General features: G+C 44.8%; 1 protein-coding gene across 1 annotated transcript in view; it reads left to right on the forward strand.

Annotated features, from left to right (window-relative positions):
* Positions 1-229: 229 nt before the first annotated feature.
* The window catches only part of TRRAP (transformation/transcription domain associated protein), a 138,656-nt gene continuing 122,385 nt past the window's right edge, over positions 230-16,500 (forward strand). The window contains exons 1-11 of the mRNA XM_054993020.1: positions 230-279; positions 2,967-3,129; positions 4,041-4,090; positions 6,290-6,400; positions 8,761-8,865; positions 9,007-9,090; positions 9,742-9,798; positions 12,917-13,042; positions 13,259-13,336; positions 13,597-13,685; positions 15,472-15,568. Coding sequence (XP_054848995.1) covers positions 3,030-3,129; positions 4,041-4,090; positions 6,290-6,400; positions 8,761-8,865; positions 9,007-9,090; positions 9,742-9,798; positions 12,917-13,042; positions 13,259-13,336; positions 13,597-13,685; positions 15,472-15,568 — 897 coding nt within the window. The 5' untranslated portion in view covers positions 230-279; positions 2,967-3,029. The remainder of the gene's footprint in view (positions 280-2,966; positions 3,130-4,040; positions 4,091-6,289; positions 6,401-8,760; positions 8,866-9,006; positions 9,091-9,741; positions 9,799-12,916; positions 13,043-13,258; positions 13,337-13,596; positions 13,686-15,471; positions 15,569-16,500) is intronic.

Raw genomic sequence — 16,500 nt, forward strand, 5'->3', positions numbered from 1 at the left:
TTTCCAGGTCGGCTCTACTCCTGCGATTTTTTGCAGCGGGACGTGCTGTGGCGTTGCCAGAGCTGAGAGGCGAACCAGAACCGGAAGTGTGGCGAGAATCCACTCTTTATTCGAGAGGGGGCAGGAAAAGGGGTGCGGAAGTGACGTCACGTGCTTCCGCCGCGGCCCGGCCTGAGGAGGGAGGCGGGCAGGAGAGATGTGCCCATGCGCCGTAGTTGCTGCCGCAGGGCTCGGGAAGCGACAAAGGAGGGAATGAAGGAACCGGAGCGGCCTAAACAGGTGTGGGGGCGATTCGAAGACCGGGATTGGGTTGGGGGTGGCGGAGGGGGGAGGAAGAGAGGGCGTGGCTTGACTCGTATCCCTCCTCTGCTGCGCTGCTAATAGGAAAATGAAAGGGGTGGGCCTATTCAAATGAGAGGAACTGGGGGCGGGGCCAATGCTAATGAGGGGGCGGGGCTGGACCGTGGCATAGCTTGAAGGGGCGCCTTGACATGAAGGGGGATAGGGGCGGGGCCTTCTGCGTCATTGCCTTGCTGTGGGGAGGGGGGTTCAGCTAAGGGGTGGCTGCAGGGGGAGGAAGGCTGGTGAGAAAAGAAGGATTTGATTATTTATTTTAAAAAATGTAAAGGTGCAAGCACTGTGCAAGCACTGAGTCATTACTGACCCATTGGGGGAGGTTGCATTTATTTATTTATCAGTAATTATTTGTAGCCCTCCTTTTCTGCTGAGGCCCAAGGCGGATAACACCATGTACTCGAAGGCAATGATGGCCAATCTGCAGTAAACCCATCGTCATGCATTTGCTTTATTTTATAGCCCGCCTTTCTCCACTGGACTCAAGGCAGACTACAACATTTCAAAACGATGTACTTTTTTAAAAAGTTGCATGAAACAGGACATGCTGTAAGCTGTGCAGCTCCCCCATTACAGAATTTAGAAAAGAGTGCAGTAAAAACATGTTATGCAATGCACTGCCCCTTTCCCTTTATAAATGCCTCTCTGGCCAGTTCTGTTTTACAGCAGTTTCTGAATGTGTGCTGGAAAGTGCGTTTAGGTCATAGCTGACTTATGGCGACCCCTGCTGAGGCTTTAAATGCAAATCACTAACAAGTGGTTTGCCATTGCCTGTCTCTGCAACCCTGGTCTTCCTTTAGGGTCTTCTTATCCAGTTATTAACCAAGGCTGACCCTGCTTAGCTTCTGAGATCTGATGAGATGGGGCTTGCCTGGAGTATCCAGGTCAGGGCATGTGTTGTCAAGTCATAGCTGATTTATGGTGACACTAGTTGGGTTTCCAGGGCAACAGACAACCAAAGGGGGTTTGCCACTATCTGCTTCGGTGTAGCAAACCCTGGACTTCCTTGGTGGTCTTCCATCCAAATATTAACCAGGGCCAACTTTGCTTAGCTTCTGAGATCTGGTGAGATTGAGCTAGCCTGGGCCATCCAGATCAGGGAGTTTAATTAAATAATAATAGATCAAACCCTTGTTGTTATTCTCCCCCCCCTTCTCTAGGGGGCATCTCCAATGGTTTAATTTTTTTCAGAATTCTCCCTGTGAAGCAATCCTCTGTCCTTAAGGTTTCCCAAGGGATAATCCAGAGGCATAACATCTAATTGGGTTCTAGGTGAGGAATTTAGCATTTCCATTGGGCTTTGGGCCAAAGATCCAGTGCAGACTTTCTCTTCCTTCTGGAACCATCTCCGCAGAGTACAAGCCTGCTTACTTAGCATTGAGGGTGGCCAGGATCGTTTCACCCTCCTTGGTTCTTCTTCATAGATGCAGAGGAGTTAGCCGTGTTAGTCTGTGGTAGCAAAATCAAAAAGAGTCCAGTAGCACCTTTAAGACTAACCAATTTTATTGTAGCATAAGCTTTCGAGAATCAAGTTCTCTTCGTCAGATGCATGGTTCAGAGACTGGTCAAATATAGAAGAGGAGGGAGGAGAAGGGGAGGAGAGAGAAGAGGCAATTAGGGGGGGAGGGGGAGGGTGCAACCAAAACATTCCTTTGCTAGTATATGTAAACATCTCCTTTTGGTGTGTGGATTAGTTGGCTTCAAAGGAGTTTGCCCTGTTAGTTTGTAGCAGCCAAACAGCTAGACCATCCAATTCCAATGCAGTATGAGCCTTCGATAACCACAGATGCATCTGGCAGGGAGAGCTGTGGTTATCGAAGGCTCATACTGCATTGGAATTGGATGGTCTAGCTGTTTGGCTGCTACAAACTAACAGGGCAAACTCCTTTGAAGCCAACTAATCCACACACCAAAAGGAGATGTTTACATATACTAGCAAAGGAATGTTTTGGTTGCACCCTCCCCCTCCCCCCCTAATTGCCTCTTCTCTCTCCTCCCCTTCTCCTCCCTCCTCTTCTATATTTGACCAGTTTCTGTACTATGCATCTGACGAAGAGAACGTGATTCTCGAAAGCTTATGCTACAATAAAATTGGTTAGTCTTAAAGGTGCTACTGGACTCTTTTTGATCTTGGTTCTTCTGATTCCTCCCACCATGTTTGCAAAATTTATTTTTATTCAGATATTTATACCCTGCTTTTCTCCCCATTAAGGACCCAAACTAATGTACAATGTTGTTTTCTCCTCCTCTATTTTATCCTCACAACTTTGTGTGGTAGGTCTGGCCGAGAGAGACCTCATGTCACCCAGCAGGTTTCTGTGACTGGGTGAGGATTTGAACCTGGGTGCCCAAAATCCTAATCTGATAATCTAACTGCTACAGAACGCTTCCTCAAAAGGGCCTTTGTGTGTAAGCCTGCATCTCACGATCTGCACACCATAAGACCGAAGTGCACAAATTGTGAAGTTCAGGGCTGTTTGTGTATATTTCTCAGTGCATGTGTGAAGGACAGTCAGGGCAGGAGGTGTGGATCTAATCTGGTCTTGGGCTCCCACCGTATGTGCTAGGCTTATATCATATTGTTAAAGTCATCCTGGTTTTTTTCCCAGCAGGGGGGCCTGTATTTGTGACGTTCCATCCAGTCATTGGGAGTGACAGCCAGATTCCGAAGAGCAATGGCGTTTGTTTCAACACAAGGACCCACAGTGGTTGACCAAACCACGTTAATGAAAAAATATCTACAGTTTGTGGCAGCTCTAACAGATGTTAATACACGTAAGTTTGTTTTGGGTATTATCTCAAGATCTGGGGTTGGTTTGCTGGTTCAGTTATTAGCTTTGCCCTTTTACAGACGTAACAGGTTTAAACCCCCAATCTGCCACGGAAGCTTGCTGGGAGACATTGGGCCAGTCAAACCCTCTCAGTCTAACCTACCTCACAGGGCTGTTGTGAGGATAAAAGTGGAAAGGAGAACAGTGTCAGCTGCTTTAAATCAAGTAAAGCGATAAATAATGCTGTATAAACTGTGACTTGCAAATCGGGAGCCAGCGTTAGGATGTGTGCTTCCCTGTGACTCTTCTCCTCCTACATGTTTGTCATCTACACTTATATCAAAGCATGGTTGTTGCTAATCAGAGTTTTCATGAGCCACGATCAGAAACCAGAGTTTGTGAGCCCTGGATAGGAAGGAACCTGGTCATTGCTAACCATAGTTAGCATAGGTGCAAATGCAATGCTGAACTTTGATTAAGACCTACAAGGGACACGAGGGTGGGCAGGTGGGTGGATTTCCCCCACGTTGACACTGGATTTTCATCCTGCAGTATGCATGGGAGTGGTACGATTTCAGCATTGTGCTCTGAGATTGACCCGAGCCCTGCTTTTACAAAGAAGCAAAATGATGAGTGCTGCTTTCTCGAACCCTACAAAAAGAATCTCTGTGTTTGTGTGTGTGCTTGTGTGTGAGTGAGAGAGAGATGATGATGATGATGATGAAAGAATGAAGATGCAATTGAGAATCCTGGCTTGTGTGACTGAAAGTTGTGATTAATGGACTCTTGCAGTCTTGGGTCATGAGAGCCAAACTGATAAGATCTGATTGCTTCTTTGTGTTTGGGTCAAATCATATTTTACTTCAACATTTGCTGAATGTTTTTACTGGTTTTTTTTTTGTTTTCCTTCTGTAGCGGATGAAACAAAGTTGAAGATGATGCAAGAAGTCAGTGAAAACTTTGAGGTAGCAACTGTTTCTCTCATCTAAATATTGTTGCCCTTGTGGAGTGATTCCCAGAAGGGCTGTGGCTCCGTGGCAGACCATCCGCTTGGTGTACGGAAGGTCCCAGGCTCAATCCCTGGCCTCTCCAGTTAAAAGGAATCAGGTGACATGAAGGATCTTGACCAGGCCCCCATAGAATTGCTGCCAGAGCAGACAATGCTTGCCCTGATGGACCAAGGGTCTGACTCAATATAAGGCTGTATCATGTGTGTGCCACAACTGATGCCATGTGCTGGGAAGGTGTCTCCTGAATCATATGGCATTCACCATTCATTCTGGTTGAAGACTGAGCTCAAAAAGTGCACTTGGGGCTGTGCTTCCCTTTTAGTGCATGCAGAAGTTGGCTTGTATCTAGTCTCATGCATGAAGATGCCATGTACGGAATCAGACCCCTGTCTCAGCCTTTTAACTGGATATGCCAAGAACTGAACCTGGGACCTTCAACATGGACAGCCTGCATCTTTGCTGTGTCTCAATGTCCCTACAAACACCAGTGGCGTTCAAAACTGGCCCACTGGTGGTAAATAATACGTTTCCTAGTGTCTTTGATTGTGCCTCTTGAGTTTTTATGAGCTGTAGAGTTGAGTAGAGGTGTGCACCCAAAAAATAAATAAATCCCGGTGACGTAGATCCAGGTCTGATTCTCTAATCCTGCTAGAGAATCCCAAATGTATCTGGCCATTGTTCACTACGAGGAATAATGAGAAAAACTATGGGGGGGGGGGTCATTTTTCAAATAAATGCCACCAAATTTGCAGGGAACCCACTCCTTCCTGTCCACTAAAGATTCTCTGAGTTTCAGGAAGATTGGACCTCAAGGGCCAGCTCTATGCGCTCCTGAACAAATTTCTGCCAGCCACTCTCCATTGTTTCCTAGGGTGAAACGTTTCCAATAGTTTCCAGGCAAAAGGAACCTTAAGCAAAGGCAAGCCCCTGGCCAAAAGCCAGTCCCAATGCAAGTCCCACTCCCAGTGCAAGCTGAACCAACAAAGCCCAACAGCAAGGGAACCTATGTCAAAACAGAGAATCCTCCCAAACAGAAGCAAGGGAGGGTGAAGGTCCCTGGAGCTGTAAAGGTTAAAAGGTGCCTGGCAGTGGCTTGAAGGGATCTTTTGGGCCTCGGGCAAGGGTAGAGGGACGGGATGGGAATCCGCTCTGCCTGCTGTCCTTCCCTGCCCGGCCAGCTTTGTGCTGCTCTCTTGCCCACCAGCTCTCCATCCTGCCTCTGCTTCTAGCTGTCTGCAAGCCAAGTAATCTGGCTCAGCGGCATTCGGTTCCTTGGATCTGATCCAGGATTCTCTTACGTGTGCTGGTGCATAAACCCGGCTGTAAAGCTGGATCACACTCCTCTAGTGCTGAGTGGAGCTAGCTGTGCTGGCGTCTCCTTTTCTCGTGTATGCTTGAAACAGGTAAATGGAGGTTAGCTCCACGCATCCTTTGAAGTGGCAGTATTGTAAGCTTTTTTTCCAGATGTGTAAAGCTGCTGCTGCTTGTAGCGCTCAACGTTTTCTGAGGTGGCAAAGACAAGGCACAATGATTACAATTCACTTCTTCACAGTTCACATGCGAAAAGCACAGGGTTGGATCTAAACACAGCAACACAGAACCCCCCCCCCCCTTTCTTCCAGTGGAGCACACCTTACTCTCCACAAAACTCTGCTCCTGGGAATCAGGAGACCCTGCAGAATGGCATGGGAGGAGAACTGCCCTGGGAATGGGTTATCACTTACCAGTTGAAATTGCCAGTGTAGTCTTGATCCAACTTTAGGAGACAGGTTTGAGACGTTTTAGTTTTTGTTCTCTGCATTTGGTTGGTTGAGTTAGAGTGCAGTCCTAAAAAGAGTTACCCCAGTCTAAGCCCATTGAAATCAATGGGTTTAGACTGGAGTAACTCTTGTTAGGATTTTACTGTTTGAGTGCAGCCCTAAGCTGAGTATCTCTGAGAAGGGTAACTCTGCTTAGGAGGATGCACTCTTTGTCTTCTTATAAAGCGCTATTGCTTGTTTAATTTCATTTTAACATGGCTTGATCTCATGTTTTCCCACTTTTGTAAGCTCTCTTGAAGGCCTTGAACAGGAGACTAGTTAAGAGGCTACGTTTCTTTTGGAGGAGGGTATTTGTTTACTTAAAAGCCTTTTCTTTTCCCCCCTTCCTTGCTAGAATGTGACGTCATCCCCTCAGTATTCCACTTTCCTGGAACACATCATCCCTCGGTTTCTTACTTTTCTTCAAGATGGAGAAGTTCAGTTTCTGCAGGAAAAACCAGCACAGGTACATGGTTAAACCTTGGTAAAGAGCATATGCACGTTCATGTCTGTTACAGTGCTTAAAGTAGTGTAGCAGTATGGAGTTATAGTAAAGAGAAGAGCATATGGGGCACTGCAGAATTGGAGTCTTACTGACTTGCTTGGCGGATGTGTTCATACTCTGCTTTTCAGCCATGCTAGAGAGGCAGCGTAGTGTAGCGATTAAAATGTTGGACTAGGATCTGGGAGACCCAGATTAGGATCCCCACTCTGCCATGGAAGCTTACTAGACGACCGTGGGCCAGTCTCACACTCTCAGCCTAACCTACCTCACAGGGTTATTGTAGGGATAAAATGGAGTTGGGGAGAATGTTGTCAGCCCTTTTGGGTCTCCATTGGGGAGAAAGGTGATGTATAAAGAAAGAAAGAACGAACGAACATTGGTACCCCCAAACAGCCTAGAATTTAAATCTGTCATATTTTTCAATTAAAACTAGTTGCTGAAATGAATAGTTCTTTTTTTTTTAAACACAGTGGAAGAAATGCTATCAAATACTGCAATATTGTGGCCTGGCAGAACATTAACAGTGCAATCTTTAGCAGAGTTATACTTTTCTAAGCCATTGTCAGTCAGCAGGCTTACAGCGGTGTAACTCCTTGTAGGACTGCAGTGTCAGATACTGTGGCAGCGGCTAGAGAATGATGGTAGGGCAGCTTCCCAGATGCCATTAGTGCTCTGTTCTAAGCCACACCTTCTGGCTGCTGGTGGCTTCTAATACCAGGGCCCTGAGATGTCCAACCTGTGATAAGGGTGTTCTTGGATGTATTCTCAATTTATTTTATTTATTGTATTTATTTATATCATACTTGTATTCCACTCTCCCTGCAAGCGGGCTTAGGGCGGATAACAACCTTAAAATCATTAACATTCCATATTAAAACGTCATATAAAAATAGCAGCAGTCTTTGCCTGGCGGCAGCAATACAACTACTAACAAACAATACAGCAGTACAACTAGATACAGCAGCACAGTAACAGCAGCTGAAAAACAAACAGTGATGGGCAGCTTTCACAGGGAGGGGGGTAGATGTTGAATCCTCCGGCCAGCGGAGGTCCTACCTCAGCCATGAGCCTGGCAGAACAACTCTGTCTTACAGTCCTGGCGGAAAGATAGTAAATCCTGCCGGGACCTGGTCTCAGTAGACAGAGCGTTCCCCCAGGGAGGAGCCAGGACTGAGAAAGCCCTGGCTCTAGTCGAGGCGAGGCGGGCCTCCTTGGGGCCAGGGACCGATAACAATTGTTTTTCTCCTGATCGTAGGGTCCTCCGAAGAATATATGGGGAGAGACGGTCCCTCAGTAACAAAAGAAGAAGGGGAGGGGTGGAGGACCCAAAGATCAGAAGATCTTAGGGAAGCCCTGTTAGCCATTGAGAGCTGCTGAATCAAGCCTGCTTTTTATTTGTTTAAATTTCCACCTTGCCCTACAGTGAGGTGGGGGTGAGAGACAATCACAGAGTATTAATTGTCAAAATACCAATGTCTACAGGATTATGAAGACACATTCAAAATACCTCCAGATACCCCAATTCACTTAGACCCAGCATACACATGTTAAAAAAAAATAGTGTTCCAGAATTAGTTGGAGGAGATCACAAGCTCCTGCCCCTTTTGTGTGCCAGTTTCTGTTGTGTCTCTTTACCTGATCTGTAATGTATGGAAATAGTTGTTCCCCCAAATTCAGGGCTATCCACAATATCAGTTTGATCCGGGTTGAGGGGTGATAGCGAATAATGCTGGGAAGTGGAGTGCGAGGGGAACGAATTGTGATCTCATTGCCCTCTTCCTAAACTCTAGGTTGATGTTTATATCAGAACGAGCTTTTAGAAAAGGCCTTAACTTCTGCCAAGTGCCAGTGTGGGTAAAATATGCTTGTTGAGTTTTAACAGCAAAGCTGAAGTATTACAACTCGATGGAGATTTGTTCCACCCAGCTCTTCTAGTTGTGCTCGGATGTGTAGTTAAAAAATAGTGTGGAAAAATTAGTTTCAAGAAGTGTGCTTTGAAATACATTCCATGGATAATTCTGCAGGCTGTGTTTTGAATACTGTTTGTATATTTATTTGTATGTTAACATCTATTAATTGTTACCTTTTCTTTGACTGAAGAAATATAAATGTCAAAAGCAAGAAGTGAAAAATACTACATGGTTTTGAAGACATGTTGCTCCCAACTGTTTGAAAATTGGAAAGACTACTAATTGTTGCATGTATTGACATTTTGACTGAGCATTTCTTAATGGATCTCAGTAGGGAATGATTACAATCTTGCACTTTTTTACCTGTACCTATAATTACGTAGTTTCAAAACATTTTTTTTCTCTCTTTAGCAACTGAGAAAATTAGTTCTGGAAATAATCCATAGAATACCAACAAATGAACACCTTCGTCCGCACACCAAAAATATCTTATCTGTGATGTTCAGGTTTCTAGAGGTACGGTATTTTAAGACACTGCAGTACTGCAGTATACGCTTTTCTTTTTAGGAGCATGAAATAATTTTATTTCCACAATTGTTGTAGGTGGTTAGGAATTCAGTTCTGATCTAATAAATCTCTTTCCCACCCTTGATCTAGACTGAAAACGAGGAAAATGTACTGATTTGTCTACGGATAATTATAGAACTGCACAAACAGTTCCGGCCACCGATCACCCAGGAGGTAAATATTTTAGGCATAAAACCTGGATGAGATGAAAATATTATACTACACCGTATCTTTTCAGCCCCACCTTTTGTCTAGTTTTTAATTCTGAAATGTTGAACTATCATGTGTTTAGATCTGTACATATCACGATGCATACTTTCCTTTTAATTCTGTGTTTTTAAAAAAGTCAGTGTGATTTTTAAGTCTGTGTGCTTTTTAATCCATGCATCTCATTAATATTTATGTCTTGCCTCCTTGCCTCCTGTTAGCCACTGTGAATCGCAGGAGACGGCAGGATTTAACTCTTTTAAACAAACAAATAAATAGTATTACTTCACTGCTCTTTTTGCGTGTTATCAGTGTTGTATGTTTTCTGATGAAGTTAATGTAGGGCCGTGCCCCAAGCTGGCCTTGAGATTCTTGAACAGCATCCCTCTCCCATTGCCAAACCCTATTTGGAAATGGAGGTCATGATACAACACGGGAGTTTGCTCTTTTAAGTCAAAAGATCCACCGGGGACACCAAGCCCTTGAGGTTGCTTAGCGGTGCACTTTAGATGTTGGCCAGTGGACTTTCCTCCATTCCTGTGGCATTGCTCATGAAAAGATCTTCAGGTGGGATAGCTTCCCACCTTTAAACCAATGTTTTCTTCCCCTGTTCCCCAGATTCATCATTTCTTGGATTTTGTGAAACAGATTTACAAGGAACTTCCAAAAGTAGTGGTAAGTCTCCCTTTGGTTTTTAAAGTGCTGTTCTGTTTAACTGCCTATGGGCTTGTGGGCCTCAATCCGGCCAACAAATAGCCCTAGCGGGATGGCATTTCTCTTTTCTCTATCGAAAGGTTTGTTGGCTCTTTTGTCTCCTGTGTGTCTGAAAGGCACAGGGAAACCTGCCCCTCGTTCAGTGCTTTCCCATTAAAATTGTATGTTGATAGAAGCTGAGTGCCATCTAGCTAGTTGGGTTGTTGTCAGGGCTCATTTCGAGGGGGAACATGCAGGAATGCAGTTCCCCAAAGAGGTCACATGTCAGGTGGCCCCGCCTACCCGACTCTCGGCCATTTTGGGCTCGTTTCAGCCTGGACTGGGGCCGAAACGGCCTGGATTGGGCCTCTGACAGATGGGGGATCACTCTCCCACTCAGCAGCGGCCCGATCCTGACCATTTTGGGTCCCCTTTCAGCCATTTTCAGCCCCTTTTTGCCATTTTGGGCCCAATTTTGGCCCTGAATGGCCAGGATTGGGTCCAAAATACCCAGGATAGGTGATGTCAGGGGGTGTGGCATATGCAAATCAGTTGTACTAATGAACCACTTCCGGGGATGGCAAGGGGCGTGGGATATGCTAATGAGTTATTCTAATGAATTATGCAAATGAGTTCCTCCAGCTCTTTTTCTACGAAATGACCCCTGGTTGTTATATAATGGCCATTTTCACATGTCTTACCGCACAAAATCACACAAAACTCCCGGAACAATGGCGTCTTCCTGGTGCGAATCGTGCCACAAACTGGAGTCATGATGGGAAATCGCGCCAGGAGGATGTTCTGAGAATTTTTCTGCAATTTTTCGTGGCCGGTAAGACATGTAAAAACAACCAATGTTTCTGTTTCCCTTTCCTTGGAAATGTCAGAGTAGATTCAACAATCATAATCCGTCCCTTCCCCACATGTGAGCAGTCCGTATTGGGAGTTTTGTTCGCCAGATCCCTGATGCTGCGCTGAAAACCTCTCCACATGGCCCTTTGCATCCTCAAGAGTGCTCTTTTGGGGAAAGGCGGGGCAGGGAAAGAAGACCTGCTGTGTTAATTGTGTTTTGCATCGGACTTCCTTGATTCTGGCCTATGACTAAGTTAAGAAGCAGTATGTCTGTATGAGATCTTTAAAGGGCAACTCTTTTCTTTTAAAACTGCAGCTGTCTTGGAAACAGATCTTTAAAAATAGTCCTCAACTGTCTGTTGTCTAGAGCCATAGGGCAGAGTGGTTATAATATAGGAGCAGAGAAACCAGAGACTTACTCTGCCATAACATTCGCTGAGTGAATTTGGAGCTTTCTCTCCGCCTAACCTTTTTCACAGGATTGTTGTGAGGATAAAATGGAGGGAGAGGGGAGAAGAGAACTTCGTACACCTGGGACTTCTTGGAGGAATAGCTGGGTTGACCACGGTGCCTGTTCCCACAACTGTTTGATAATTATCCCCTTCCTATACAGTGGAATGAAGCAGGGATTTTATTGGCCTTTTTTTATTCCAGCATTACAGTGGCTTTCTCAACGAAGTTTGAAGCCTTCCTCTGATGGAAGTAACTCTTCCACTGGAGAAACAGCTGTTGAAGCTGGAGGAAGGTTTCAAACTGTGTTGAGCGGAGTGGCAGGAAACACTCCGGTGTTCTCCGAATTATCACGTTTCTCCCAACCATAACTAGCTTTAATTGAAGGCTGCTTTGGGGAAGCCGTGGTAATGGAAGGTTCACAAACCCTCCCAAGCTTTCCCTGTTGGCCTTCTGTCAAAGTCCTGTTGCCATAGCATCTGCTTCCCCCAATTCCTCCCTTCTGGGTTAGCAACAAGCCAGCCTGTTGGAATCTCTCAAAGGGCCAGATTTGCACTTGGTCTGCCAGTTGCTCATCGCCCTCTTCCTCTCTCTCTCGTCATTTGTTCAAGGCTGCTAATTTTGCTTCATTGCCATTCTGCAGTAGTTTATATGGTTTTCTGTTCTTCATGCTGTGGCCCTTTTGGGATGGAGAAGCAAAATATAAATTGTTGTAACTGAGTTGCATTTATAAATACACAACTGAAAAAAGTTAAAAAGTTTGTGGATGCTGGTGAGATGGATGGCTCCCTTCCTTTTATTCCCTTAGAAGCTCATTGATTAATAAATCTTGAGCAGTGGAAAATACTTATTCCTTATCTTTTTTGGATGCAAGGGCTAAAAGGACTGAGATATATTTTGCAATTGCTAAGGTAAATTTAGGATCCTTACTAAGCAAATGAGGCAAGGTTTCTGGAGTATAAGAGGATGGTTAGTTTCAAGAACCCCGTGGCGCAGAGTGGTAAGCTGCAGTACTGCAGCCCAAGCTCTGCTCACGACCTGAGTTTGATCCTGGCGGAAGCTGGGCTCAGGAGCCAGCTCAAGGTTGACTCAGCCTTCCATCCTTCCGAGGTCGGTAAAATGAGCACCCAGTTTCCTGGGGGTAAAGTGTAGATGACTGGGGAAGGCAATAGCAAACTACCCCATAACAAAAAGTCTGCCAAGAAAATGTTGTGATGTGATGTCCCCCCCATGGGTCAGTAATGACTCAGTGTTTGCACCTTTACCTTTAATTAAGGTCTTAATATAATAATCCCAATATAATCCCTTATATTTTCGAAGAAACTACATTCAAACAGGGCATGAAAGAATGTATCAATCCTATTAAAGCAACGAGGGCAAATTCTGTCCGAGCATTTTCTCTGATTAAAAACCGAGTCCTAGAAATCGACCATAGCAGCTTGATTTCGAGAACCCGCCGTTTGTTCACCCTTATTTTTTGGTCTTTCTTTCCCAAAATCAATACACCCCTATCCCACGATACTGCAGAGCTTTCTCGTTGGCAAGACTGAATATTATACCCACAGTGGTTTTGCAGAAGGGTGAACAAACGGCGGGTTCTCGAAATTAAGCTGCTATGGTCAATTTCTAGGACACGTTTTTTAATCCGAGAAAATGCTTTGGATGATGGATGCTCCATCCAAAGCAGAATCCTTCTAAGCCCCATTGACATTAAGGAATTCCAAGTGATGTAACTCCGTATAGGATGGCGCTGTAAGAAGCGTCATTAATACTTAATCTCACCTGTTTCTTGCTGCAGAATCGATACTTTGAGAATCCGCAGGTAGTGCCAGAGAACACTGTTCCAACCCCTGAAATGGTCGGCATGATCACAACCATTGTAGTGAAAGTAAATCCAGAACGGGATGACGGTGAAACAAGAACGGTACATATATTAAATATTTGGCTCATAAAATGGAGCTTTTTTCCCCTTCTTGCTGGTCAGGGTGGGAGTTTTGTCTGAGTACAAATGGGTGTATATTTGAGAGAGAAGACCATTGGGAGTTTTGAGGAGCTCTGAGCTTTCTAAAATGCGTTGGGGGGAAACGTTCTCTACATAATATTCATGGAACTGAATCATCATTCTTTTATTTTTTCACAGCATTCTATAATTCCCAGAGGCTCTCTCTCCTTGAAAGTGTTGGCTGAGCTGCCAATCATTGTTGTCCTTATGTATCAGGTAAGTATGGGAAACTGGGAGCCAGCCTAAACATGTCTACGTAGAAGTAAGTCTCATGTTATTCAGTGGGACTTACTCCCAGGGATGCATCCTTGGAATTCCTCTGTCTTCCCCAGCTGAACACCCGGTGATTTCTCAGGATATTCAGTGGTGGGGAAGGTAACTTTTTAAAACCCTCAAAGTCTCCCGTTGCTTAGAACAAGAATGAATTACTTGGGTCATTTATATTGGCATTCTTTTTTTTTGTGTGCATCTTCTAGCTTTACAAATTGAACATTCATAACGTGGTGGCTGAATTTGTGCCTTTGATTATGAACACTATTATCATTCAGGTGTCCACGCAAGCAAGGTAAGGTTATGGAACAAAATATCTCTGGGAAAGCCCTGATTTATTATTTTTCTCTGTACGCGTGCATGTCTTTAAAATAGATTTATTACAGATACTTCTCATGAATGACATTAATTTATGCTCAGTACTGGCCACCACCTCCTAGTGAGAAATTCTGGAGGGAGTAACCTTGAGTAGTCTTTTGCAGTCAGAATGACACCTTAAAGGCCAACCGATTTATTGTGATGTAAACAGTCTATAATTCTGATAAAGCAAGTACATTAAGGCTTACGTTTTATTTATTTGACTTTTCTCCTAAATGGAGACCCAAAGTCCTCCCTGGTCCATTTTATCCTCACAACAACCCTATGAGGTAGGTTAGGCTGAGTGTGTGTGAGACTGGCCCGTAGTCTCCCAGCCAGCTTCCATGGCAGAGGGGGGATCTGAACCAATATTCCACAGTAAGTTTGCTTAAGATACCAGAAGACTATTAGTTCAATCCTAGGCAGAGTCACTCCATTCTATACTTGTCGATTTCAGTGGACTCAGACTGGAGTAACTCTTTTTAGAATTGCACTCTGCTTTGCTGTGTGTTTTTGGTAATCTATTTATTTACAAACCTTGTACTCTGCCTCTCCAGAGACCTGCTTGAGGCGGTTACAAAGCACCACTTAGAAAAACTTGGCATTCCAGAGGCTGATTTATTGTTGAATTGTATGTGTGTGTGTGTTGCTTTTATTGAATAATTAAACATGGAATGCCTGTTCATAGGGATTTCAGAGCAGCAGTTCGAATCCATGCAAGCTGCCAGTCCCACAAAACAATCTGGGTTAGGAGGGATACGGTTTTTATTTTGTCTGGCCTTTGATTGATTCCCCCATCCTTTGCATTTGCTTTCTGGATCCCCTCTCGAAATCTGTTTTGGTTGGCTTTCTGTTTATTGTATTGCTTCTGCAGTGATCTTATTTCCCCTTTTACCTTTACTGTTTGTACCTTTGGAGGGGGGCGGTACTGTTAATGATTTATTGGAGATGAATGAATGCTGATTGTGGAATAAAACTGAATGCTTTGAGCCTAAGCGGAGTTGCAGTAGCTCAACAAGGATGTTTTGAGAGCTAGATTCTTGCTGGGAACTAGCTGTAGGTCAGAGGCATCATTCGTTGCCTGAGAGGGCCCTGCATTCTCACTGTAGGCAAATGATTATTTCCAAAGCCTGTTCAACGAGAGTAGAGCATCTTCTTGACTAGGTTCATTTTTTTTTCTAACGGAGAACTCAGTTGGCCCCGTGGCTGCCTTTCCCGTACTGCAGCTGCTGGCCCTTCCCAGATTTTCCTGCCAGCGTTGTTCCTTACAGCCTGGTTTAAACACGATCCTAGTGAAGCACAAGAAAACGTGCACCGTGCGCATCACTAACATTTTGTTTAAATCGGGCTGCTCAGTATGCAAAGCTCCTGTGGCTGTTCATTTCGCAAGTATACCTGCTTTGCATGAATAGTGGCCTGGTTTAAACAAGATGCTGTGGGGTGCATGTGGAAAGTCACACGGAGAAGTTCTTCGCCCCTTTGACATCACGCTTAAATTCAGGGCTTGTCGCTTGAGACTCTTCCATCCACTTGTTTACTCCGCTTGGCCCGTGTGCAAAATCAGCCATGTCTCATAATCCATTTTTCTTCTCTCCCAATGGGAGGGCCTTTCTGTGAATAAAGTAAACCTCGTGTTTCATGACGCAGCTGAAGGGGCAGCACTCGTGAGTTAATTTCTTTAAAACGAGAGATTTTAAAACCATGCTGTGTTGTTCTGTTTCCAGGCAGCACAAACTTTACAACAAGGAGCTGTACGCCGACTTCATTGCCGCACAAATTAAAACGTTATCATTCTTGGCTTACATCATAAGGATTTATCAGGTGAGCTGTGGTGGTGGGAGTTCTGTCAACTGTGATTCAGTGGGATGTTCTTGCGCCTCTGGCCCAAATGTCAGAATGAGGAAGAATTTTTGAAAGTCAACATCGATGTGTTCTCTGAATTATGGACGACGCAACTGGGGTCCCTCTGGGAACTTGTGGTATATTGAGGAGGTGGAATAGAGGGAAGTTGTTGAGCCTCCCCTTCCCCCGTTTTTTCTCTCTCTCTCCCTGCATCGACGATGATCACTCAGTGACTCAGGAGCCACATGTGGTTCTTTAATATGCACCATTCTTCTGAGCACAATTCTCAAAACAGGGCAAGTATCCCATGTTCTTTCTGGAGGTTTTGATGTTTCTTGAGGCTTAACCCCCCCCCCCTCTTCACAATCTTTTTTATTCTAAAGAGACAATGTTCTGACAATGAACAATACTCTGGTCCTTTATACCACGTACGATCCCTCTAAGTGTGGCACTGCACAGGACAGCCTTCAAAGGCCACAATTAGGGAGCCACCCAGCTTCTCAGAAATGGATGCTCTGTTGAGCTCCTCCGGCCCATGTGCTTGACATTTATGTTTTCTGCCTTGACATTTCTTTTTGCTTGCGTCTTTAGAGCTGGTGTAGATAATTTTACCTTTAAGTGGAGCCAGTTCTGGTGCCCACAAGAAGAACGTCAGCTCCTCTCTTTTGAGGCTTTGACTGGGAGAAGGGCTGCCACCATTCCCCAGCTTGATTCCCCCCTTCCCCTTTGTGTTGCCTCCAGGTTTTGAAAGCGCACCAAGGAATATCAATTTTATTAAGATTAGTAGCTTGATTTGCAACTAAACTAGTGTGAAGAACTGTACTGCTCTCCCTTTCCACTCCCCCCAAGACCTGTATAAATCAATGGTACGGCCTCATTTGGAATACTGTGTACAATTCTGGTCACCACAC

This window comes from Eublepharis macularius, chromosome 12 (assembly GCF_028583425.1).
Source record: "Eublepharis macularius isolate TG4126 chromosome 12, MPM_Emac_v1.0, whole genome shotgun sequence".
NCBI lineage: Eukaryota > Metazoa > Chordata > Lepidosauria > Squamata > Eublepharidae > Eublepharis > Eublepharis macularius.